General features: G+C 46.4%; 1 protein-coding gene across 1 annotated transcript in view; it reads right to left on the bottom strand.

Moving 5' to 3' along the window:
• Nucleotides 1-27,710, bottom strand: part of MED12L (mediator complex subunit 12L) — a 317,972-nt gene extending 290,262 nt beyond the window's left edge. Inside the window, 2 exon segments of the mRNA XM_036017911.1 lie at nucleotides 24,746-24,973; nucleotides 25,833-27,710. Coding sequence (XP_035873804.1) covers nucleotides 24,746-24,844 — 99 coding nt within the window. The 5' untranslated portion in view covers nucleotides 24,845-24,973; nucleotides 25,833-27,710.

Below are 27,710 nucleotides of genomic sequence, written 5' to 3'. Positions count from 1 at the left end.
GTTCATGGGGGCCATGGCTAAGGTGTATGCTCAGTCTTTTGGTATCATCCTCTTATACTCTCCCTGGTGCGCTGTGTTCTCCCAAACACTTTGAAAGCGTGTTTGCAGCCATCAGCAACACATCAGATGGTCTCACTGCACTTAGAGAAACAGAAACAAGATGAAAAACAGAATAAACAGCAATAGCAATTCCTCCATGAATTTAACATTGTAATCTGAGTTTCACGATGAGAAAAGGACGTGATGACTGAGAGTGGCATTAATACCAAGTTTTTGATTAGTTTCATGTACAAGAGGTTCACCAAAAAGGGAAATTATTGCCCTGACTGGTGTGGCTCAGTGAACTGGGTGTCCTCTTGCAGACCAAAGGGTCACCAGTTCGATCCCTTGTCAGGGCACATGCCTGCGTTGTGGCCCAGGTCCCCAGTTTGGGGGTGTGTGAGAGGCAACTGATCTATATTTCTCTCGCATATCGATGTTTCTCTTGCATATCGATGTTTCCTTTTCTCCCTCCCTTTACCTCTCTCTAAATATAAACAAAATCACTGTTTAAAAAGGAAGGGGGGGTTGTTAAATTAATTAAATGAGGAGGCCATTCGACTGAGGTGGCTCTAATGTGTCAAAAGCCAAACCTAAGAATAGCTAATCACAAAGAGCCAACTAGGGTTTAAACTATAGACAATCAATGATTTCCTTACTTTGCTTCCACATTTTCTCTATAAAAGCTTTTCCCCAGGTCCCATCAATGGAGTGCTTCTAACCACTTCTGCTTTTGTGCTGTCCAATTTGAATTGATTTTTGCTCAAATAAATTCCTAAAAGTTTAATATGCCTCAGTTCATCTTTTAACAACCCTTTCAAAATCACCACCAAAATTCTTACAATGCTCCTTCTAGAGATTTAAACTTGTTCCACTACACCTAATCAGTGGTTCCCATGACAGATGAACAATGAGCTGCTACTCTGCCTTTCTGCAAAGGGGAGACAACTAAAACCCCAACAACCTGAGGCACACACGACTATTCATCAGGGTCTCAGTCCTAGACCTGTGCTCTGGACACCAGATCAGCAGTGCCAAGCCTTCTCCAGTAAAAGGACCCTTACTAAAGGTTTAAAAATTTCCCATTGTCTGACATGGGGAGTAAAAGAAAATATTTTTAGTAACTGTTGGAAGAGAGGGAACAACGATGAATGTAAGAGAGTTTTAAATGTATTTATCATTGGTAGCATCAAGGGAGCATTGTGTAACTCATGCCTAATATTTACTTAGCCAAGAGACAACACCAGCTGAGAATATATATTCAGTCTCTGCCCAGCAGCCTAGAGCAGCCATGCACCAGACCAGGCTTTCAACATGTTAAAAACATAATAGGTCCAAACATAGCATCAACACAGAGAAAGAGGTCTCTCACACGTCTTGTCATTGGTTGTAACTAAAATAACAAGCCTTAAAGCAACTTTAAGGAGACAGTACCCAGAGACAAACAGAAACAAAAGCCTAGAAATTGGCCTGCATCCACATGGAAGGCCAGTGTGCACTGTGCATTTTCATATTTAATACTAATACAATAAAAGACCTTCAATACTTTGGGCGAACTCCAAATGCACCCATAAATCTCATGCATTTACCTTGAACTTCAGAGAATGATCTTATTTTTTTGGATCATTTTCAAAGCAATCTTTTAATTTCAATAAACGTTTCTTCAGGAAAGTGAAAACATTTTGACACTAATTAGGAAACTGGTTAAGCTCTTTCTCACTTAAAGAAAAAAGATCAGATTAGCACAGTTTCAATGACCATCTAAAAAGCAGTAAGAAGGCACACTAACCCACACACAGAGACACACACCCACTTTGCCTCACCCAGATTTCTCATCTAACTCACAGAACGTGTGCAGAGACATTCAATTCCTGAAGTCACCTACTCACATCTAACAAACTAACTCAACAACTGTCAATGAAATGAACAGGATTGTCCACTGGGGACAATACCACAGAAGCAGAAAAATGCCCCTCTATGCGCTTGTCAGGCCGGCTGTGTTAGCCAGGGTTTTCCCCAAAACAAATGAAACTTTAAAAACAGCCTTATAGCTATTTTTCCTAGCCTTGTCCACCTTCTGAAAAGAACATTGTCTGAGATCCCTGTGGATGTCTGCAGATCCCAGTTTGAGAAATGAGGCTATGATAATGCCCCTCACGGATATGTATTTAATGGTCTTCAGACAACACTTACAGTTAGCAGATATAAATGCCTCAGAAGATAAGGGAATAATCTTTCTCTCCTCTCACCTCATCATTAACCAATTTCATCCATACTTCCCTCAAAACATCTCACCTTCATTCTTCCCTTTAAAATACAACAGCCACCGCCCTAGACTCTGGCCGACATCACAGCAGGACCTGGCCACTGCTCCTCACACATGGCCCCTCCTCCATCCAGACTTCACCGGAATCCAGTCTGCCCAGTGCGCCAGGTTAATTGTCCTGAAAGTTTTCTTTTCTGCACTCCCCTTTTCAAAGGCCTCAGAGGACCTTCCACCTTTTCTTCTTTTTTTTTTTTTCAGAAGGGGCTAAAGAATAGAAGTATCCAGCAGAAGAGTCTACAGACCCTCAATAACATCCTTGGGCCTTCTCTCCACCTGATGCGGACCCTGGATCAAAACACAATTACTTAGGACAGGCATTCAATGCCTTGAACAGCTGAGCTTCACTTACCAGTCTCACTTCCATTCTAAGTGTTAGAATCACAGGGATCTGCGTGTGAATGTACAGCCCTTACCTGGGATTGGAAACAAGGTAACTGACCTCTCTGTACCTCAGATGCTCCGTTTGAAATGAGACAAGAATAACTCACAGGGCTGAGATTACATAAGATAAAATGTACAAAGATTTCAGCACAGAGCCTGGCCCATCAAGTGCTCTATAAATGGTGGCTATTGTTATAAAAACTTAGAGCTACAAAAGTATTATATTTTAATTCTCATTTAATCTACTCGACTATTATACTCCTTCCCACATATATTGTCTTTTCAACCTCTCAGCCTTACATAATGCCATTCCCATCCCCTGGAGTACATTATCATGAAATCTTTTGCCTTCCTCAAACCACAAGGCAGAGGTCCCCTTCATTCAATCAACAAATAACCACGCTTACAGCACTGTGCTAAGTACTGGGGATCCCACAATGGGCAAACTGCAAGTGTGATCAGTGCCCCCAGGAGAAGCACCACCTGCTCAGGGTGCCCGCAACAGAGGCTTCACTGGTCTGAGACATCAAACAAGAATCCCCTACAGAACTGACCTTGGAACTGAGCTCTGAGTCAGAAGTAGGTGTTAACTAAGTTAAGAGGAGAACTCTTACAATGGCAAGGTTGACATTTTACATAAAATGATACAATATGAACCCTAAGAAGATTGAAAAATGAGGGATGTATATAGTAACATCTAGAGTTATCACTAAAAAAAATATGAAGAGACATAACTAAAATATCAAGAGGTAGGTTAAAATTACTTTTAAAAATAGTTCAAACAAATAATAAATATGCCTAAATCCAACCATATCAAAAATTAAATGCTAATTAAATGTTAATGGACTAAGATTCCAATTAAAAGACAGAGAATGTCAGAAGGGATAAAAATACAAAACCCCAACTATGTGGTGTACTTTATATATAAAAACATAAGTTGACAATAAATAGACAGGAAAAGATAAATACCATGCAAATAATGAACATAAGAGGGCTGGAGTGGCTTTATTAATATAGATGAGGTAGACTTCGAGGTATCAAAGGTCATAACGATAAGAGGGTGAGTTCATCAAGAAGGCATCACAATCACGAGGAGGTCTGTCCCCAACAAGTTAAGAGAAGACAGGGAGAGCCTGTGTAAAGGCTATCCGGCTGGAAGATGCTGGGAAGAACGTTGTCATAGCAGGAGCAGAAGGCAGGCAGGTATGAGATGAGACCAAGCAGTAGGTGGGGACAGACTACTCAAGGTCTGTGGACCAGGTGAAGGGCTTCTGTCTTTACCATAGGAACAGTAAAATGTTTTACGTGGAGGGATGACGTCACCCGACCTGACTCAGTCTGCAGCGCGAACAACTGATTGGGGTAGGGTCACACTAAATGGGAGGCTGAGGGCAAGGGGACTGGCACCAGCTATCAGGCTCTCATAAGAAGAGTCAGGACATCAGAGGGTGGTAGTTAGGATCAAGATGGTGGTGACAGAGTTGAAGAAAAAGGTGTATATGGAGGGATAATTATGAGGGCTACTCAACAGGGCTTTTATTGATGTGTTAATAATGGAATGACGAAGAGCACGGCTGTCAACGATGTCTGCCCCATTTCCGGGATGGTAACAGCTCTAGACACGGTACAGAAGTGTTGGGGAGGGGCTGGAGGGAGGAGGAGATCACAAGTTCAGTTTTAAATGTAAATCTGACATAGCAGGCAAACAAAACAAGAGGTTTCTGACCGGCACGTAGATATCCAAGTCTAGAGTGCAGAGAGGTGGAGGTCAGAGTCGTCAAGCTGTGAGCTGCCTGAGTGGTACTAACTGAAGCCTGGGGTGGCTGAGATCACCTGGGGAGAGGGTGAAGTGAGAGGGGACAAGGGCCTAGGCCAGACCCCACAAAAAATCCAATACTGAGTTAATGGCCAGGGAGAGGAAGAAAAGCTTTCAAAGGACACTGAGATGGCCTACCCTGACAGTGGGGAAGGAAACCAGGAGTGCTGGACCCCAGAAGCCGAGGAGGATGCCTCTGTACCAAGGGAGCAAGTGCTGCTGGGAACTCGGCTGTCACTCCCAACCTGAATGACAAGGGCCGAAGCCAGACTGGCAGGAGCAGAGGGAGAGTGGGGAGTGAAGGAGATAGTGAGCACACAGGATGTGTGCTTAGGGAAAAGTATGGGAAGAGGGAAGAACTGGGGAAATGGGGTCACAGAGTAGAGGGAGAGCTAAGATGTGAGGATCTTGTGCATGTTTTGATGGCACTGGAGAATCAATGAAGGAAGTATTTGAAGATAACAGGAGAAAAGGGTGAAGGCTGAGAACAACGGAGGGAACCCAGGACTTCCTGAGCCAGAAGGATCCAGAAGGCAAGGAGCAATACCAGACAAACCTGGGGCACGCAAAGGAAAGTCTAGAAATAGGTCTTGCAGGCACACTGTTGTAGGCTGAACTATGTACCCCAAAGGATATATCAGCCCTAATCTCCGCACCTGTGCAGAGGACCCTCTTTGGAAATAGGGTCTCTACAGACAGCACCAAGTTAAGAAGAGGTCATACTAAATTAGGATGGGTCCTTATCCAATATGGCTGGTGCACTTATCAGAGAAAAGGCAAGAAGGAAGGCAAAGGCAGAGATTGGAGTTGTACTGCCACAGCCAAGGAATGTCTGGGGCTACAGAAGCTGGAGGCTCCAAGAAAGGATCCTCCCCTAGAGCCTCCTAGGTGTGGCTCTGCACTGGGATTGGACTTCCTGCCTTCAGAACTGTGAGAAAATCTATTTCCATGATTTTAGTCATCCAATGTGTAGTAGTTGGTTATGGCAGCTCTGGGAAACTAAAACACACATGTAGGGGAAGCGAGAAGGAAAGCTCTGCTCTATCCCTCATGACAAGACTACCCCTCAAAATCAGGATCCAGGCCTCATGGCAGCAGCACGAGGCTGTCTCTCTGCAGGGTGTACAACAGCTGGGAAAGGCAGGGTCACTGGCTCTGCATAAGCGGACACCCAGCCCTTCAACACAGCAATAGGGGGTAATTTCTGTTTGCATCTCCTCTAAGTCAGATGTCACTTAAAGTGGTCTGAGAAGTTTTTAAAAAAAGACAGGGAGACCCTCCTCAAGAGGGCCAAGGGAATGGGCCAGACTGACTTAGGGGAGGACTCCCCTGAATGACAACCTAGCATATCCCCTACCCCCTCCAACATCTCTAACACCGGGGCCAATTTGCATCTGAAACTGCGCTCTATACATCCACTCCCATCTACACTGCCATTAATATTCACCCCCATCCACACCACACCTGCAGGCCATCAATCACTAACGGTGCGGACTTAAATTAAACCAACAGGATGGGAACTCAACACAAAACAAGTCCTATTTCACACCTGTACTAAGAAGCAGGCAAAAGAATAGAAAATCATGTTAATCATAATACCATACCCTGGCCTTTTTTTTCATTAATTCTCACCAAAGGACATGCTTGTTGATTTTAGAGAAAGCAGGGAGGAGACAGGGAGAGAAACATCGATTGGTTGTCTCTCGTATGCACCCCAATTGGGGGATAGAAGCCGCAACCGAGGCATGTGCCCTGATAGGGAATCGAACCTGCGAGCTTTCGGTTTACAGGACAATGCTCCAACGAAGTGAGCCATATTGGCCAGGGCCACCCTGGTCCCTAAGCAAGACATTCATGCCCATCCTCATAAGAATCAGTGGCCTAGGCAATATGGACCCCGATTTATAGGCTGAAAAACTAAGGTGGGCAAAAATCAAATGGTTAAGAAACCATGTATGAATCAGGTTGCCAGTAGGTGCAATCAGTTCTCAAATGCAGCAAGATCTTTGAGGAGTTCAGTGTGGGCCCAACAAACCTGCATCGGAACCTTGGCTGCCTTCGTTTCTGTGAAATGGAGATACCTCCACTTCCTCCAAATGCCCACTGTAAACAGTAAGTGAAAATCACATGTGAGGCACCCAAGCACAGTCACTGGCACACACAAAGATGGGAATCATCATCATCATTGTAATGGCAATTTTTTGTATGACCAGCACATACAGGCCCAAACCATGCACATGACCGGTTACTCAGTAACTTGCCAATGAAGTGGATGAAATGTCCACCAAGGATGACATGCTGAAAACACACAGCTCCCAGGTGGGCCAATTCCCCGTGATCACTTCCCTCACCCTACCCATAAGTGACCCTAGTAAGATAGCCAGTCCCGCCTTCCCATTTCAAAGTGGGAGAGATTTGGCTTCAGATTACATCTAAATATACTTAGCATTTATTCCACTCTTATCTAAATTATTATATCCCATTAATTCATATTCAAATCACATTTAAACACTATGTCACCCTCCACTCTGCTATCAAACACCTGGATGTGGCTCTCAGAAAAATTGTAGGAAAACTGCCAGAGAAAAATACTTGAACTTTTAGATTTGCATAATCACAAAGCAGGAAAGAGGACTTAAAGTATCCACTAGTTTAACCTGCCCAGAATTTTGATTAAGGCAGCCTCAAAAGATAGTTTTCTCTTTAGAGCCCCCACTGCTCTGGTAAGTCACAGTCCCTCACAATCCTTACATTCCATATATCATATTCTGCACTCAGTACCGAACCCTCCTCCCCCTGTGCCGGGTGGTCTGAGGGCAGAGAAAACACACACAGGCCATGTGTCACAGACTACCCAGTTAACTGACACACACTCACCCCCAACCGGGTTCCTTTTGTTCATCCCTTGATCCCCCCAGCCTAGTTCTACCCCTGACCCCACACTTGGCACATGCCCATAGGTAGGCAAGCTGTGCAATTTCCACCCAATGAATTGCACGTTTATAAGAGAGGAAAACTTGCTGAGTGATAAGGATAAAACAGGTGCAGGAAAAATCAGGTTAAAATGCAGAACATCCTTCTTCCTGCTTGGGAGAGAAAGAACAGAAATTGGTAATGTCTCGTTTTGTTATTGGTGGTAGTGAGTTTGTTCATTTGTTTTTGGTCAATTGCTTGAAATCAGAGAGGCTAAACCTACCATTGTGAGCCAAGAAAACAAATGTTCGCGAGTCCACCTTTGAAAACATAGTCTGCACACAAACCTCTGTGAGCACCTCTCAGCCTCACTCTGTCTATTTTCAGGAGCTTGATCATCCCCACCTCTTCCACAGAGCTTAATCAGCCTTCCAACTGATCTGGAAGTTCACCACCACTACCGAAGCAGCCCATGGGAGGTGGGTAACAGGTACAGAGGGCATGAACAGGCGGTATAAACCAAAGGTACATGGGCCCTTTCAGTCATAAGCTCTTCAGTAAACCAGCTCACGCCGCAAGTCACAGGATGAATGCGGAGGGGAGTCCAAACATTTCTTCCGATTCAGCAATCCAGGAGATCTAGATCCTTGGTCAGACCACCAGACAGAGAATATGAAAATGTGTAACTACAAGACCAGGAGCAGCAGCACCCACCATCCGAGATGATCGGTGCCCCAGAAGTCCAGCATTTTTCATTCTCCTCTCTCCCTCTCCTTTGACCAGTGTGGGCAGCTGCCCGTTCTCCTCCAGTCCTTCTCACAGCCCTGATCTGCTGGCTTTTTTCTTCCTGCTTTGGTTACCACAGCCACCTCCCTTGCAGCCTCCAGGACTCCACTCTCTCCCTCACTGAATTCATCACCCATGAGCTAGTGAGATAAATCTCACTGCAGGACCTTGTGAGCTTCTTACCACCCACCACACCCCAACCTGCCCAGACTCCAAACCTGATCTGCAAGACACTGCCCCTCTCTGCCTCCCACCCTGCCCCTGTGCCTCACTCATCTTACCTTCCTGCTTTTTCTTAAGAAAGGGGGCAGCATGGACCCAGTCACTCAGGTCCTGCCCTCACATCCTCCTTGCTCCTAAAACCTCCAAGTATTCCAACCTTCTCCTTCCTGAACTCACACAGCATTTTCAGCCTCACTATACATGGAGCAGAATGGCTACAGCAGGGGCTCAGAAGTCTGACTCCAACTCCATCAGTATACAGCTAAATGACATTAGGCAAGTTAACCCCCTCCTCATGCCTCAGTTTCTTCATCTGTAAAAACAAAATAAGAGTACCTGCCTCAAAGGTGTTTGTGAGGCTAGCATAAAAGCAAACAAGGAAAACATTCAGAATAACCAACACAATACTGGCTATTAGGACGAAAAGTGGCACTTTATATACCATACTGAATGAATATATTAGTCCTCAATTTTAAAATAAATAAATAAAACTAATACAGCCCTGGCCGAGTGCCTCTGGAGCCTTGTCCATACACCAAAAGGTTGCAGGTTCCATCCCTGGGCAGGGCACATGTTGAGTTTGCTGGTTCAATCCCCACTGCTGGGGGTGCAAACAGGGGTAGGGGAGGCAACCTATCAATGTGTGTGTGTGTGTGTGTGTGTGTCACCAATAAAACTATCCTCAGGTGAGGGTTAAAAAAACTATTAGTCATATTTTAAATGGTTTTATGTGTATCAGTGACCCAGATATTAATTTCTAGAGCAGTACCATCAGAAATCCAAACATTTCCTCAGAGAGAAACATCCTAAAGCTGAGTGTGAGTGCTTGGAAACTTCAGCCACTACATTCAATCAGCATTTCATTCTCATCATATATCAATGTAACGGACTAAAAATTAATTTTAAAAAGGAAAGCTGGTCCTTCACCACAGACATTCTGAGAAGCGCAGTTCTACAGGGGACACACAGCAGGCTTCTGTCTCTCTTCCACACCCTCACCTCACCTCATGGAAGTCACACATGGCATCAAGTGTAAGAAAATGAAAATGTAACTCCGAACACATTTTGACTATTTAATGATGACTTAAAAGTAGATCTCATGTGTCTAGTAGAAATGTAAACAGCATCTCCAATTCATCATTTTTTTCAAGAAGGAGTTGACATTTAGTCTAACACTAACCAACAAGTAAAAACAGCTCTGACGCGGAACAGAGTTTCCATACCGTCTACTAATGTAACAGTGTGTTGGGGCTTTAAAAAAAACACTGAGCAGTGTCAATATTAACCTTCCATGCAGAATTCAGGAGAAGGATAAATTATTTAGCTCAGCCTTGGACATAGTTTTAATGGAACCTTGTATCTTTACATAAACCAGAATTTTAGCAAAATAATTCCAACAACACTTCAGTCAAAACACTTTATTTGTTTTTCACTGCTGCCAATGCCTTAAATCGTCCTCACCTTAACAGCCTCATTAGGTTAATCCATGAATGAAATGGTGGGAAAATGACAGCAGCAAATGCTACCCAGCGCTACTGACAAGACAGCGTCCGCACAGCTGAGCTGCAGCACAGTGCGTACAGGCCGAAGGCTGAGTTTATTCTTGCTGAGGAAAATCTCTGCACACACTGACTCTGGAAATTCCTGTAGGAAACTCAGACAAACAGGGAGCCCCTGAGTGTCCTGTCTGCTCTCTTTCTCAGAGGCAGTGGCCCAGATGCTCTACATAGGCATCACTCCCCTTGGGTTCTGATCCCCCGACCCCAGGACCGAGCAGGTATCTCTTTTCTCTGCAGCCAGTTTCACCTGTCCCTCCCCCTCAACTGTCCCCAAAATCTGCAAGCGTGTTCAAGTTTATAGATTCAACATACTCTTGCTTTACTGAACTTTCCACAGTTCCTCCAAAAGTGGTGTCCTATTTCCCGTCTCTGCATCCTTGACACCTGGACAACACCTACATTTCTGAAGATTTTTCTAACCGCTCCCTTTTTGCTCCCACCAACCCAATGAACCTTTTAATGACTTGACTGCTTTGCACACAGGATTGCCATCCCTCCACTCAAAGTTCCTCAGGGGGAGGAACCGGGTCTTCATACTTCCCAGCATCCCCATGTCCTGTACTACATCTTGATTTAACAATAATTCTAACCATTTGCTGACAATGACTGCCTGGCTACCAGCTGCCATCAACAAATATTTAACTCCTGCCATGTACCTCTCCTTGCCTCCAGCTGTGTCAGTGGGGGGAAAAAAGGACACAGCACCTGCTTCATGGACCTTACTACATTGGTTGGGGGACAGAGCAGGTAATAAATCAAACACAAACAGTGCTGAGTGCTTAAGAGCATGCAATCACTTTCCATGATAAGAGAATAAGGCAACCAGGCAGCAGGAGCCACCTGTGTAAGGGTCCCAGAGAGATACTGCTCAACTACAGGTGGCCAGCATAGCTGGAGCCTCACTCCATGTAACTCTCTCTGGCTGCTCAGCACCCCACACCCACTCCCTCCAGGCACTGTCCTCAGAGGTCCCGCCGACAGGGTCCAGGAAGGTCCCATCCTCAGAGTCAGCCTGTCCTCCACCTATTCGCACACTCTCAACAGGTAACAACAGCCATGACTTCAAGCATCCAAATCCAGATTTCTAGCTTCCACTGCTATACATATCAACCTGGATTCCCCAGAGGCATCTCAAATTCAAAACACTCAGAAAGGAACCCATTCTCTCCCTGCCTCTCCCCCACCACCCCAATCCTGGGGGGGGAGGGGGGGATCAAACATGTTCTTTTGTTCCCAAAGGTGTGTTAATTTGGGGACCACCATCAGTCTACCTATCAACAGTGTAAGCCAGTAGTTCTCCACATCTAAGACCTTTGCAGTTCCCAAGAACTTTCCAACTACATATCTGTGTGAAGCCAGGTTTTCTTCATATTCTTCAGCCAAAACAACATATTGTAACAGACTGAATGCAGAACTCGGTATGAGAATCCAGACATTAAAGAGATTTGCAAAAATGTAAAACAATTTTCACTTGTTTAGAAAAATGGTTATTGTTCATAAAAACCACTTTTAACATGAAATTAGTTTGAAATTATTTGTAAGAGAATATATATTTCTAAAATTTCTCAGTTTTCACTTCTAACACAGTAAATATTACAATATAAAACCTACATACACAAAAGCTCTATGGGATCCTTACAAATGTTTGAGATTATATTATAAAGGTGACCTCAAATCAAAAAATTTAGCCTAAGCTAAAAATGTTGGCATGTTCTTATACCCATCACGCTTCCATACTTTGTCCATCCTGCCATCCAAATAAGCTGTCTTAAATCCTCTCTTCCTCTTCCTCCCCAAGCTTCCCAACCCCCACAGGCCAAAAAAAAAAGGACCCCCAAATGATGTCTACATCAAACCCAGGAACCTGTGAATGTTACCTTATTTGGAAAAAGGGCTTCTTGATCTTGAGAGGAATTCACCCTAGATTACCCAGGTGGACCCTAAATCCAATAATGGTGACCTCATAAGACACTCAGGGAAAAATGGACACACAGAGAAGGCAGCCGGTAAGCTGATGTGGCCACAGAGAAGGCGAGGGACACCTGCATCCGGCAGAGGCTGGAAGAGGAAAGAATTCTCCCCCAGAGCCTCTAGGAGGAGTGCAAGCCTAGATCCTACCTAGGTTTTCTTCCTACTTCTTCTCTCTAGAAAGAATAAATTCCTGTCAAGTTAGGCCTCCCGGTTTGTGGTAACTTGTTATGGCAGCCACAAGAAACTAATGCACAGACCGCCAGGCCTGGAAATGTCAGTGACGACCTAGCTCATCAGTTTCTGCCTCAGTGTGACCCTCAGAACCATTGTCCCCTCAAACCGTGAACCTCAGTCATCTAAAATCTCATTTCTTAATGAGATTTAATGTGGGTCTTAAATGGTACCACATCACCTCCACCATAATATCCAAATGCCTCAACACAGCATACAAAGGTCCCCATAACTTAATCCCACCTTTCTTTCCCACTCCAATGCATCTCCCCACACCTGCACACCTCACACCTTGACTCAGGGCCACAGCAAAGAGCACCCGCCATGTTCCTTCAGGCCTATAACCCTTTGCACATGCGTGTCTCTCTTCCCAGAATTAATTTCCTCCCGCATTCTCAGCCCCATCCACTCCTACACAGCCTCCAAGTCCTAGACTCAAAAAACCCCTCCTGGTAGGTCCTATGCAAAAACAGACTGCTCCCTCTTGCTGGCATGGCACTTTGTACACTCCTCTGAAAGAAGATGTGCAGCATTCCATTCCTCACTCACAAGGCTGTAACTCCCTCTACACCAGGGTTTCTCACCCTTGGAACTACGAACATCTGAGGCCAGATAGTCCTTTGCTGTGGGAGGCTGTCCAGAGCACTGGAGACTGTCAGCAACATCCCTGGCTTCTACCAACTCTACACCAGTAACAGCAAGGGAGGGGGCGCATCTCCTTCACATGAAAACCACTGCTCTATATTGCAATCTTCAGAGGCCTAGGACCATGTCCAATGCCCCTAACATTCCTTTATTCTTTCACTCATTCATAAAGGAAATTCTGAGTCATAGGTATGGTGTGTCAGGCACTGTGCTCAAAGTCAGACACTTGGTGGGAATGCAGACTGATGCAGCCACTGTGGATTTCACTGAAAAAATTAAATTGGAACCACCCTATGACCCAGGTGATGTGTGGGTCACCGGCCAGCAGTGATCACAGAACACTGTGGATGGCTCATCAAAACGCAAGAAAAAACATGCACAGAGACAGACCAGTTTCTGTGGAGAAGTAGGGATGGGACGGCCACCCCCTCTAGTGGGGAGCGTGCCAATTTACCCTCCAGACCTGCTTTTATTAGGCTCGTTTTGCATAATAATTCAGGTAAAGCACATTACTCATTGCGAGGAAGTAAGGATCAAATGATAGGTAACAAGGAACTCTGAGGGTCTATTTTGAGTCAGGGTCAAAGAGCTGTAAGACTTTAAGGAACAAACTAACTTCCTCCTTGGACCCTTCTCATTCAACTGAGAGCATTCTAAACAAAGGTTTCACAGGAATTTACATGTTCTTTCTTAGGCCTGATCACCTGGGGAATCTGCCCTTTCCAGCACAGGGCGGCACCACCCTGTCATTGTTTCAGGCTTAGGTGGAGCAAGGGAAGTAAGGCAGCCAAGAGATTAAGAGATTTTCTTGCAGAGCAGGAGGACTCGGGCTTTGTCAAAGCCAAAGGGCAAGAGTCCATCACCCCCTTTTGCCGTAGCCCCCAAAGTCCTTCTTTTGGGGGCCTCCCACGTGATCGTGCCTGTCTTAGATTGTTCCCCCCTTGGGGAATCTTATCTGTCATTGGCTAACTGACCAAGCATTGGGGTCCAGGCAGGGTGAGGTATGAAGGAGCAGAAGCAGCACTCCTGTCAGGGACATAAGCTTGTCTCCTTGCTGGCTTATGGTTCCAAGGGCGTTCGTTCCCTTAGCCTTAGCCTAGGCGAGGGTTACAGCTTCTGATACCAGGCAGGGCGTTCCCAACACCCAGGATTCCACATCTGGGAATATATCCAAAGAAACCCAAAACACTAATTCGGAAAAATGTGTGCACCACTGTATTCACTGCACCATTAGTTACAATAGCCAAGATACAGAAGCAGCCCAAGTGTCCATCAGTGGATGAGTAGATAAAGGAGCTGTGGTTCATTTACACAATGGAATACTACTCATCTATAAAAAAGAAGGAACTCTTACCCTTTGCAACAGCATGGGTAAGAGTATTATGCTAAGTGAAATATGTTAAGTCTGTCAGAGAAAGACAAGTACCACATGATTCCACTCATAGGCAGAATCTAGTGAACAAAGTAAACTAACAAGCAAAATAGAAACAGGCTCATAGATAGAGAGAACAGACTGACAGTTGTCAGAGGGAGGGTAGACGAAGGGCTGGATGAAAAGGTGAAGGGGTTATGCAAAAAAATAATAAATAAATAGATAAACAAACCCCAGAAAACTTCTTAGACACAGACAACAGTATGGTGATTACCAGAGAGAAAGGGGTGAGGTAGAAAAAGGTAAAAGGGGGAAAATGGTGATGAAAGGCAACTTGACTTGGGGTGGTGAACACACAATACAATATATAGATGGTGTATTATATAACTGTACACCTGAAACATATATAATTTTATTAACCAACATAAGTGCAATAAACTCAAAAAAAAAAAAGAAAAAGTATTGGGCCCTGGGATCACGAAGCCACAGCAGGCAAAGGGCCTGCAAGGTGCTCAATAATATCGGTTGACGAAATGTGTTTGGCAGACATATCACAGTAATGTTTCCCTCAAAGCATGAAAAAATAAAACCCAGGGGTTAATTTTTTTCTCCTCTTCTCAGGGCCATAGCATTGCACAAGTAAGAAGGAGCCACCTATATAGAAGATCATACAAGTGTTGCTCCCTGAAAGTGGGCAGTTTTACAGCTTATATGTTTGTATCACCAAGAAATCTATCCATAAATAAAGGACTGTTGCAGCCAATAAAAAGAAAGTCAATAGGAACATTCCCTACAAACACAGCCCACAAATGCCATGCCACAGCTACCTACACCAAAGGCCTGAGACAGGACTACAACCTTCCAACTAAAACCACAAAGACAAGAATACCTGAGCTTTCTGAGTATTCTTCCTTCCCTCTATCAAGTTCTGAGAAGATCAAATGGTGAGCTGAGCAGTCTTCAGCTCTCCTGGAGGAACTGATGCCTCAAAACGCAGCGCAATTCTCATTCCAGGGCAACATGAGGGTGTTTACAAGGAGCGAAGGCTGTTCACAGAGGGAGGCCAAGTCAAGTTGCAAGAACAAATCAGGGCACAAATGCTTGGCCCAGGTCCACCTTAACAAATCACTTTAACTTCTCTGGCACACAGTTTCCTTTCTTATTGAGTGATAAAGTTAGAATATCTCTAACTTTCATTCTAGCTCTAAACACACCTGGTTTCCTCCTATAATGGCACAGACCCACAGAATCTCCCTCTCCAAACAAAAAAGAACAGGACTCTCCCTTCCTTCCCACCAAAACTCTTTTTGCCAAAAGTGGAAATAAATACAGAAGCTGTTTCCACTTCCCTTCCTCATCTGAGAGGCACAGGGCAGGGCTCACAGTGCTACCTGAGGGATGCCACAGGCACCGTGTCTCTTGCTGTGCACTTGTGAAGACAAAGAGTAAGTGCATTCAGAGTAAGTGTGTATTCTGGGAAAAAGGGGGCTCATGCTGTGATGATTTGAGGATGCCAAAATTTAAATGGGAAGTACGGCAACAACATTAGAATGCTTTCAGTTACAAGAAATTGACAACTAGTCCAACAACAGCTTAAACCACGAGGACATCTATTGTTTACTTAACAAAATGTCTAGAAAGAGGCGGTCCCAAGGTCAGCTTGGTAGCTTTAACAATTTCATAAAGCCACTCAGTCACCACCTCTTCTTGTACTGCCTTTCACCCATGGGCTTGTTGCCCCATGATCACAGAGCAGCACCCTAGCTCCAGCTATTACATCTTCTTACTACTTCTCCAAAGACAAGAAACTGAGGAGCTATCAGGCATTAAGAATACTCTTCTTTCAGTGAGGAAGAAGTTCTTCTCCAGAAGTCCCATAGTAAATTTTCACTAAATGTCATTAGGCGGAATTAAGTCATCCGCTTGTTCCAAGATGCACGAGAGGCTAGGAAAGTGAGAATCTGGCTTTGTAAGAAACTTTTTTTGTGGGAAGCGGGTAAGGGACACCTGGGCAAGAATCATGGTGGAGCAGCCAGCCTACAGTGTGCACTACATACAACTGTGGTGTGCTGGCAAACATTTTATGACCAGTTATGGAGGGAAAATAAAAAACCACAAAGAAAAAAATACCCTGATTTGCAGCATTTGCCAATTTCCTTAGCGCAAATACTCCCATTATGCCAGCTACCAACATAATATTAAGCAGCCCACGAAATTCCTAAAATTTTAATACTCAGCTGGTACAAGCCTCCTGCAGCACACCACTGAATGTGTACCTCAAAATCAGTAATAATTTAAATTTACAATGTGCCTTCTCATTTGAATCACTCTAGAGGATCTGGTAGTAGTCTCCTAGCTCACAGGTGAGGAAAAAGACACAGCATCCCAAATCACACAGCACAAGTGGCAGAGCTGAAATGCTCACATACAGGCCCCTGCCCCAACCTTACCACACTTGGGCAGCATTAGGGGCATAATGTCTACACCTATACCCTTTAAAGCCCCTCTGCCCATGCGTCAGCCACAGCGGCTCTCGCTGGGTTTGGAGCCAACAACAAAGACCCATTCCTGTCAACTCAGTCGAACTCAGTCAATAATTATTCTTTAAGTTATTCCCCGCAATGACAATAGTTGTACCCAGTTACTATTACAGCTTGGAATACAGGTTAGTACAAAAAGGAAAATAAAAATCACCCCGATCCATCCTCAAAAGATAACAACTGTTTGCATGTGGGTGCTAGTTCTTCCAGATTATGTAGACACACAGGGTGGGGCAAAAGTAGGTTTACCATTGGTCTTACGGAAAATAATAATTAGTAAATAATAATACAACAATAAACTCTTTTTTACATGTTTTGCATACTCAAAACTGTAAACCTACTTACACCCCACCCTGCACATTTTTTTATTGAACTTATTGGGGTGGCATTGGTTGATTAAATTATATAGGTTTCAGGTGTACAGTTCTATAACACATCATCTGTACACGGTACTGTGTGTTCACCACCCTCAGGTCATGTCTTTCCATCACCATTTACCCCTCTTGACCCTCTCCTGCCTCCCAGAGCTCCCATTTCCCTCCGATAATGACCATGCTGTTGTCTACAAAGGTTTTTTTGGTGTGTGTGGGAGGGGGGTAGAGGTGGGGAGGGTTGTTCTTGTTTTTCCTTAATCCTTTCACCTTTTTCAACCAGCTCCTCTTTATGAAATCATGCTGTTTTGTAACATAATGACATTTTCTTTATTATGTAAATTTCCCAAAACAGAGAAATAGGTTGGAGGTTGTTACTAGGAACTGTGTTGTTGCCATCACCTGGCTTCAGAAATTCTCTAAAGACAATTAAAATCTGAGTGTTTCCACTTCCTTTCTCCTTCCCTTCTCCAGGAGGAATGTGTAGGAGGCAGGCCTCTCCCTCTGGCCCTCCCCACTCAGGCCTCAGTTGGGCTTTTCTCCAGGCTACGTCAACCAGCTCCTCTCAGTGCTCAGAGAACACTACTGAAGAAAACTGTTAATCCTGCTCACTCTCCTTAGGATCCCTCCAACTGCTCCAATTCCTGCCTAGTCAGTCAAGAAGCCCCATGCCCTGAGCACCCTGACTGCCCTGACCAGTGTGGCTCTATTGGTTGGGTGTCATCATCCCACAAAGCAACAGGTCACGGGTTCAATTCCTCGTCAGGGCACATGCCTGGGGGTATGGGTTTGGTCCCCAGCTGTAGCACCTACAAGAGACAGCCAATCAATGCTTCTCTCCCTCTTTCTCCCTCTCTTCCCTTCTCTTAAAAAAAAAAAAATAATAAGTATTTTAACAAAAAAAAAAAGAAGCCTCACAAGTGGAGTTCAGAAGCTCATTAAATACATCACAATTCTTGGAGTTTCCAACTCCCTCTTACTCCACTCTGGTTCTGTTCTGTTTGTACATCTACATGCACACACCCCACAAGAGGCACTGGTTTATTAAAACCCTGTGACCCTTCATCCTCATCTCCCCTTAGTTCTTAGCCAATGCAGTCTGCCGTCCAGACCTCACTTCCTGGTCCTCCAGCTTCCTAAAGGATCACTTCTCATGGCCACAGGTGCCAGCCAGCCCAAGTGAAATACCCAAAGGACAAGTATGGTGGCTGCACCCCAAATTAATAGCTTTGCATGAGTCCCCAAAGTTGAGACCCAGATCCAGAGTCAAACATAAAACTCTGCAGCCCAGAACAAGTTCAAAGCATATCCTCATGGGACAAACTGCTCCCCTGTGCCCCAGTTTCACCAAGTGCATGCAGGAGGGAGCTGTGGATATTTAAAGACCAAGGCATAGAATTCTGCTCTGCTACAAACCATCACAGCTGACAGAAAACAAAACTACACTGCAAACCATGGTTAGAACACAACTTCTGGGGGGAAAGTAGCTAAACTCATTTGCACTGTTTTGTGGTACCAAAAGGTACTAACACTTTGAACAGTATATTTGTCTGAATATTCTAATACATCAAATAGTGGGGAGCCGGAAGGAATAAGGGGGAGTGGTTCCAAGGTTCTTTACAGATCAAGGCACAAGCTAAAGTAATGGTTCTCAAACTTAATGTGATTAGGAATCACCTAGAAAGCTTGTTTAAAATGCAAACTCCTCAGCCTCCTCCCCAGAAATTCTGACTCAGCAGGTCTGGGTGGAGGTACGACTTTATATCTGCTATTCTATTCCTATTTCGTTAGCCAGTTTATTTCGTTCATTAGATTCCACATATAAGTGAGATCATATGGTATTTGTGTTTCTTATAGGCTGGCTTATTTCCCAGGCATCTTTGATTCCACTGCAGGTGCTGGCAGACCCTGAGAAATGACAACCACCTGAGTTCCTCCTGCTTGACCACAAAGTTTGGGCAGCAACACTTCTGTGAGCAGGAGGAAGCAGCAGGGCCTCTGACCCAGTGCTTCCTACGCACAGATTCTGGGGCCAGAGACTCCTGAGGCCAGAGACTCCTGAGGCCAGAGTTAAGCATGCAGATGCCCCTCCGGGAGCACTGGTATTCAGGCAGGTGTCTCTGATGGGGCCAATTAATCTCAGGGGAAGCTGTCACCCTAACCACCTCTGTCTTTTGGTCCCCCAGGCAACTCGCCAACCTGTCCTGTCTTCCCAGGCAACTTTATCAACGTCCTCCCTCTCAAAGACTGTAAAGGAACAAATGTGCACCTACCCTCACCCCACCTCCCCAGCTGTCTCTAAAATAAGCATTTAATGTTTTAAGAGTTTTAGATGCTAATAAGAACAGTCTTTGCCAACATAAAATATGCATTGGGACAGTTAAATGTTATAAATACAACTGCTCAGTAAGAGTTCTTCCTGCATTTCATTAACTTCTTCCACAACCATATACTGAACACATTCTCTAATCCCAGGCACGTGGCTGTTCACAACCGTGGACACCGCAGGCCAGCACCTGCTCTCATGAAGCCTGCATTCTAGTGTGGAAGGAAGACCAGGGAATGAATAAGCAACCTGACAGCACACTTTCAAACACTGACAAGCACTACAAAACACACTAACACAAGATAATGGACAAGCAAGGATAGGGGACATGGGTGGGAATCTCTAAGAGCCAAATGACAAAAAACACGACAATAGTGGCAGCAAGTGCCAGGAACCTGGACACAAAAGAGCTGAACCTGTTGGAAGAAAACAGAGGTGACCAGTGGTCCTACCGCTCAGCCAGGAACAGGGTGAGCAAGTCAGGAAAGGGTGACTCAAGGTCCAGAGGCCAGGGTCTTGTCATAAGTACAATGGGCAGCCCGGGATCATGTAAACGGGGAAAGGGGGCAGGGGGCAGAGGGGTGAGTGGGTGATTGCGCTCACAGTAGCTGGCCTGTGCTCAGCACAGTCCCAGTGCCAAACATGGTTCACATCTCACCAGAACAATGGCGTGAGTTAGAAACAAATATGAACCCCCTTCCACAGGTGAGGTCTGAGTCAAACACGCAGTAAGTGATGGAGATAGAACTCAAAGCCAGGTGGTTTGGCTGCAGTCAGCGGTTGTGGGAGTGAGCAGGGGCCCTGCTGGTAGGCTAGGTAAGGAGTTTGTACTTTATTCCAAGTGTCATAAAATATGGAGAGGAACTGAGACTTCCTGACTCATTCCCTTAGATCTAAGATGAGAGGACACATCTGCTGGGAAAAGCCCACCAAACCCTGGCTAAATTGAGTGCTCAACCAAACTACCACAACTTCAGCCAGACACAGATATCCAATCTTGCCCTACCTGTGTTGGCAGGATTCTCTAGCACCTGCCAAACTGGCTGCCTTCGTCTCTCTAGGTCACAGTTCTCTAAGTGGGGCCCAAACCAGTAGCATCAGGTCACCTGGAATCTTGTCAGAAATGCAAATTATGGAGCCCACCTCAACCCATGAATCTGAAAAACCAAGCCATCCGTTTCTTAACAAGCTCTACAGTGGTTCTGGGTTATCCACACCCAGCCACCACCTCCTCGGCCACTGCCACCACCACCATCATCCCATTCCCACCCCGCCCCTCCCAAGTCAGACAGAACTTGTCCTTACAAGTCACGCAGAACTTGGCCTTAGGCAGCAACTGCACGGCACACCAGGCAACCGCCCGCCTGGTCTGAAGCTGCTGGTGGGGCTGTATGGTTCCTGATAGCTGGCAATCTCACTACTGCCCCAACCTTATTTTTCTAACTAATTTGATTTCCTGAAAATATTTACTATTCAGCTCTCTAGGCCTCTTCTTACCCCAGGGAAAACTCCTTCCCACATCTAGAGTTTAATTCACCTTTCAGCCTTGTAGCCTTTAAGGTAGAGGTCAAGGATAATTTCTGCCTTAACCCAGACTTTCCCTAAGGCACCAGATTTTCTCTTCTCATTCGTTCTTTCCCACTCCCATTCATACGTTCCAGTTCCATGTATTCATGCCCTAAGTATCCCAGCAACTGACAGCACTAGACACCAGATACTCCGGTGATGCCTGGAACAGCTCTCATCCTCGAAACTGGCCTTTTAGTGGGAGGTGGCAGCATGCAAATAAACATACGTTCACAAAAAAATTATATACTTATACTAGAGAGGCCTCTCAGGCAGTTCAGTGGGCTGAGACCTAACCAATGAAGAGGCAGGCCTGACAATAGTTTATAACAGCAGGTATTTGAGCATTGAACACATTCCAGACTCTATTCTAAGTGCTTTTCAAGGACTATCCTCATAAACTTCTAACAGCAGTATGGAATAGACAGTATTCCCAGCCCCACTCTACAGGAAGAGATACTGAGGCATGGGGAGCATGGGACTATGTGAACAGCAGGGCTAGGATTTGAGCCCAGGCAGACTGGCTCCAGAGTCTACCCTACCCTCCCAACCATAGGCTAAAGTGCGAACACAAGGTCGAACGGTGGAGGTGGAGAGGCAGACAGGTATCCAGACACATGAGTCCTGGGGCTGGAAAAAAGCCAGCCCAAAGCAGAAAGGAGGCCAAGCATACTGGTGAAACTGGGGAGCAGTGAATGCATTTGGAAATACATTTGGAAACTGGGCTAGACCAGATGTCCTGACAGATGTATTATGGGGTGTAACGGAAAAGAAGGAATCAAGGGGGATGCTTAGTTTTCTGATTCCCCGTTTTCAAGGCTGAAGAACATTGTATATGTTTCCAGAGGGCAAAGTATTACAACACAATTTATGATAAAGTCCCACAGAGTGTGGATCCACAGCACACTCTCCAAAGAATATAATCAGCCTATCAGCAGGTTAAAGCCTGCAGCTCTCTGCTCCCCCCATACTTTTCTGCAAGGGGTCTACATTCACGGGTCCCATCCCATTCCTGGGGTGGGGGTGGGGGTGTCTTCTAGAACACAATTAGCACTGGCTAACAACAATTAAAAGTTACAGCTACAGTAATAAGAATACCTTCTACCACGGTTTTTCTCATGCAAATATAATGCTAATTTAGTACCAGGTTCTTAAATTTTTCTGGAAAGCATAATTATACTAATTTACAAATGAGAAGTTATGCACCTTGCCCAAGGCCACACAATTGCAAAGAGGCTGAACCAGAATCCATACCCAAGTCCGTCCAACTTGGAAGCCCCCAGCTCCTCCATTAGATCAGCATTTCCCACAATGCGGGACGAGTATCTCTGATGGAACACGACAGTGGTCTTAGATGTGCAGATGAACTTCTTAATAAAGTTTTAATACCATGGTCTCATTTTAATACACATAATCATATATGTGTATAATAGCAAGCAAATAAAAATCTAAAGTTATATATAATGATATAAATTACAGATTTTATGTACTGAATATATATGCATCGCATTAAATCCATAATCTCATGTGTATATGTGAAACATAAAAAGATCCTTAAAAGTTAATTAAAGAAAACATTAGAATAAAAGAACAGGTGATACAGACAGGGTAGAAATTCTGAGGCAATGCATAAATCACTGAAGCTTGTAAAAACATACTGCTCACCACACCACCACCCAAGAACAGCGAAGCACCTGTTCCATATTGTACTCGAATTTGGCTATTGTCATACATAACTCTGACTGCTCCAGAGAGATAAAATGTGGCTGAGTTGTTGGGGGTGGGGGATAACATCAGAAGAACATAATTTAGCATAAATCATCCTTAATACAGTTTTGGTCTTGATATAAATACTGGTTTAATAGTCCAACTCCTCTGCTTATTCACCACATACCTTGATTAAATCAGATCCCCTTTCCTGGGGCTCAGTTTCACTTTGTCAAAAGTTATAAAAAGTAGACTCTAAGGTCACTTCCAGTTTTAGAATTCCATAAAATGTTGTAAGATCCTAAAAATCCCGAACTATTTTTTCCAAAATCATAGAGGCCTCAATCCTGAATGAGTTTCGACCTGAGAAATAAATGTCCACATGGCACCACAGGCCACCACCCCTTAACTGGGAAGATGCTACCATCAATTATGGTGCCTTCTAGAAAAATGTAGCAAGACATTAATTACAAGACAATAAAGATCAGCTAATCAATGTACTCAAACAAACAAAACTCCCAAGAATTTTCTGCCACTAATCTTTAAGTTATTAACTTCTTTACACTTTGGTCCTTCACCTGTTATTTCCAGTCCTTAACAATTAACTTTATTCTGAGTCTGAGGAAAATGGAAAATGGGAAGGAAAGAAATCTAGAAAATCTCATCAAACTCCTTTCATCATGTTAAGCCTCAGCCGAAAGCCACCTGTAAAACCTTCCCAGTTCAATCAGAATTACTCTGTGGATGCTCAAACGTGTTTAATATGCTAAACCTCTAAAAGAAGTTTTCACTCCTTTTTTTCCAGAAACATTATTAACAGAACAGTTGGACCGGACCATTCTTTCTCTATTATTGAATCAGATACATTTTTCAAAAGGAAGTCTTAAGGACCCCTCCTTGCCTTCTTTACAGAGCCTTTTCTGTCATGTCAGTCAGCCCGTAAACTTTTAATAGAGGGTTTTTACAGTCCCAGAAAGAGAAGTTCTGAAATGTGCTCACTTTCGGTTTAGCTAAAGAAAACAGAGGATGGATGGGTGGGCTACTGTAACTGGCAAGCTCAGAAAAGCAAAGCTGGATACCTGGTGATCTTAAAAAAAAAAAAAAAAAAAGGCAAATCCCTGGGCAAATCGTGTAGCGAAGGGTGATCATTATAACAAGAGAGTTGTTACATAATTACTTGTTAACTACTGACAAACACATACATGGCTACAAAATGTCATGGTTACGCTAACCATTGAAGATAGTGTACCTAGGGCACGAATCACTGGTTTCTACAATTACATTTCATTCAAAGAAATAAGCAATCCCGGGACCTAACCCGACGACTTTTACATATACAAAACAGCCTCCAGCAATTAAGCCAATCGCCTCTAGGGACGAAATCGGCGTTTCCCTGTAATATTGATCTTTAAGGGGGAGGAGGGATACGGAAAGAAGTACCTTCAAAGAGCTAAATATCACCTCGATAAAAACGACTTCACTCCAAACTGAAAATTTTGAACGAAAAAGGTCCCCCTCCCCCCAACACACACACCCCGTCCCTGCTCAGCTAGCGCAAAACCCAAGACCTGTGTCGGATGCACCTCATTCCAAGATCTTCCAAAAAGTTTACGAGGATTTACCGAAGCGGCGGGAAGGAAAATAAAGCCCGCAAAAGCGGGGGAGAGCGAGGTGGTAGGTTACGGCAAAGAAGAACCCGATGAGGCGCCCAGCTATGTCGTGCAAGGCCCCGCTAACCGAGAAGCGACCCTACACCCAAAGAGCAAGCGCCCCTGTGGGGCGCGGGAACTGACAGCCGCTCAGCTTCTGCCGCCGGGGGTCCCCCAGTCCCCAGCCCCCCGCCGGGCCCCCGCCGCAAGTCCCCTGCCCGACCCTTCCCCCGCAGCGCCGCCGTTGCCCACTGGGCCAACTTGGCCCCGGGTCAGCGCTGCGGAGCGCGGCTCTGGTTGCCTGGGAGGCCGCCGGCACCCTTACCTCCTTCTGCTTGGGGTCCTGCGGATAGACGTCCGGCGGCCCGAGCCGGGGGCGTTTCAGCGGTCTCTGCTCATAGCTGAGAAGCCCGAAGGCGGCCATGATCTCTCATGTTAACCGGCGAAATGAATGAGAGTTAGAGCTGGAGCGGCCGCCTCTGAGCACCAGGGAGCAGCACTTTGCAGACAGACTCCCTCTCTCCCCCTCCTCGCCCGCTCGCTCGCTGTGGCGCTGCAGGAAGGAATAAAGCAGGTTGGATGCTGCCGCTGCCAGGCACGCAGACACGCACTGATGGGGGCAGCCTTCGGCGGGCACCCGGCTGCTCGGGAGCCCCAGGACGCAGCGCTCCTGCGGCGGCGGCGCGGCGAAGGGGCTGGAGGTCCGGCGGAGGGGCTGGAGGTCCGCCCGGGTCCTTCGCAGCGCTTGCCTGCAGTCCTTCCCAACCCTATCCCCAGGGGGAGGAGCAGCCGATGGAAACGTGTGACTTTTTTCACCAATGGACCCTAACCCACCCCAGCCAGACGAAGGCAGGGGGTGGGGGAAGGGCGCAGGGAAAAAAAAAAAACTTTTCTCGGAGGCGCTCGGGCTGGTGGCCCAAGCGCTAGCCCCAGGCTAGGGTGGCCCTACGGCCCCAGGCAGAGAAAGCGGAGTGGCCCGCCCCCGCCCCTCTTCCCGGACAAGGATCCTTTGCCGCCACCTCGTACCCCGCACACCCCCGCCACCTGAGTGCGGACTGGCAAGGGCAGAGAGAGGCCTGGAGGGGATGGGGCACGCAGAGATGTGGCTGCGGAGGAAGCGGCGGATGCTTCCTAGACACCCGCGGAGCTCGGGTGGCGCATCCGCGGCTCCAGGCAGGCGCCGAGCCGCGCAGCTGGCGGTCGCGGCGGCTGGTGGGGGCCGTGCTCACGGTGGCGCGGGGCCGACTTAACCCTTTGCTGCCCCTCCAGGGGCTGGGGACCGGGGTTGAGGGTGGGCGGTGAGCGCCGACGGGAGCAGCCAGCCCGCAAGCATCTCTCTCTCCTCTAGGCCGCCGGCCTCCCCCAGTCCTCTGCTCCCCCTCCCACCCGCCCCCACCCGCCCGACAGTTTACCTGTTGGTCCCCAGCTAGTGAGTGGGCAGGGGCCGGCGGCGGCACTCAGGCGGCCGCAGCCTCCATTATTCGGGTTGGGATAGAGTGGGGTGGGGGGGGGTGATTTTATTTGTCGGGTATCAGTATCGTCCTAGCGAGCTCCGGGGACGCCGAGAAGTTTGCCACAGTCTGGGGGCGGTGGGGAACGCCGGCTCGCCGCCGGCGTTCTCGCCCCCACTGCCCCGGAGCGCGAGCTTCCGAGTTGGCGGACGGCGGCGCGCCGGCCGCACTGAGCATGCCCAGCTCCGCGGCCGGACCGCGGAGGAGTTGGCTGCGAGCGCGCTCCAATCCACCTCTCCGGGTTTTCGCAGCCGCAGAGCGCGCAGCCCAGGGCCGGGGCACCGGACCGGCCCGGGGGTGAAACTGGGGGAAGGAAAGGGCGCCCCCAGGACCCCTCTCTCCACCGCAGGCAGTGCGGTCCGCCTGGACTTTTCGTAAAGTCGCCGTCCCGGTGGCCTAAGCCGCAAATCTCACCTGCGCCAGGCGTGTGGGGGGAGGGAGGAGATCCTCTGGGGAAAGCTTAGTCGTCCGACCCGCCAGCACTCCCCACTTCGGAGCGTGGGCACCAAGACGCTGGGCCACCTGCCGTGCGCACGACCTGACCAGAGCTTCGGGGGCGGGTCCGTCCAGTCCCGAGGGACGCCCGCGAGAGGCGCGCCGGGAGGATGCGCCTGCACTTGACCAAGAATGATGGCTGCCACTTACGGAGCCCTCGCTTGGTGCCAGGATCGTGACAGTAAAGGTCTGTGATCCTTCAAAGGAACCTTATAAGAGTATACTGTACCCTTTTTATAGCTAGAGAAACTGAGTCAGCTCAGAGAGGCCCAGTGACTTGCTCAAAACCACGTAGCCTGCCTGATCCGAGCTCTCTGACCAATTCTCCAGGACTTGAATTGGAAGGGCAGGGTTCCTGAACTGCCCTTGCGTGAGTGTGTCATGTTCCCCACACCTTGAGGAATTTCTCGGCTCCCAGGTCTATCCTCAGCAAGACGTGTGAGCAGAATCTTATCCAAAGACTTTGTATGATGCCTGGCACATAGTAAGTGCTCAGAAGATGTTGGTCAACTCTGAATATCTACTTACCACTGCTGACTTTAAGTAAAAGGGAAGGAAGGAATGATTAGATAAGGCCTTGGCAGGGTATTAGAGGCTACTTCCTCACTCCTGACCTTGACCTAATAGCACCTGGCAATGCAACCTGAGGCCAAGTCTCACCTTTTTGTCCTCTTTACTCAATGTGAGCAAGTACTTTTAGAGAACTGTTTCCATCGACCAGGAGGCGTTTCCTGTGAACAGTTCTGCACCCTGCCCTAAGGACTTATCTTCCCCTAATACCTTGGGTGTAACTTCCAAGCTGAACTTGCCCTACGATATAGGCATCTATTAAATCTAGCTTCCTTGCTTGAGGAAAAGGACAGTTATCTAACTTTATTAGGAAATTATCAAACATACCAAAAAGCAGAAGAAATGCTATAATGAACCCCCAATTACTCATCTCCCAGCTGTGACAGTTATCAAAGTTTTGCCATCCTTGTTTTGTCTTCCCCACCCCCAATATATAGTGACATACACTGGAGAGAGCAGTGTTATGTATTACTCAGCCTCTGTAGAGTATGGAACCTCACACATGGTAGGCACTCAAAAACATGTTTGTTTGCTGGTATGGGATGGAAGATGAGTGGGAGGGTGGGTGTGCCAGTGTGTGAATGGATAGATCTCTACTACTTCAGGGATACCTTGTGCTGATATCCCAGTCTGATGGGAGATGTAACCTAAATTCTTCCCTTGTATACCCAGGCAAAAACCTCCAACTGGCCTCCACAAAGGAGAAACTGTTGA

Source organism: Phyllostomus discolor, chromosome 2, assembly GCF_004126475.2.
Source record: "Phyllostomus discolor isolate MPI-MPIP mPhyDis1 chromosome 2, mPhyDis1.pri.v3, whole genome shotgun sequence".
Classification (NCBI taxonomy): Eukaryota; Metazoa; Chordata; class Mammalia; order Chiroptera; family Phyllostomidae; genus Phyllostomus; species Phyllostomus discolor.
This window is presented reverse-complemented; position numbering and strand designations above follow the sequence as displayed.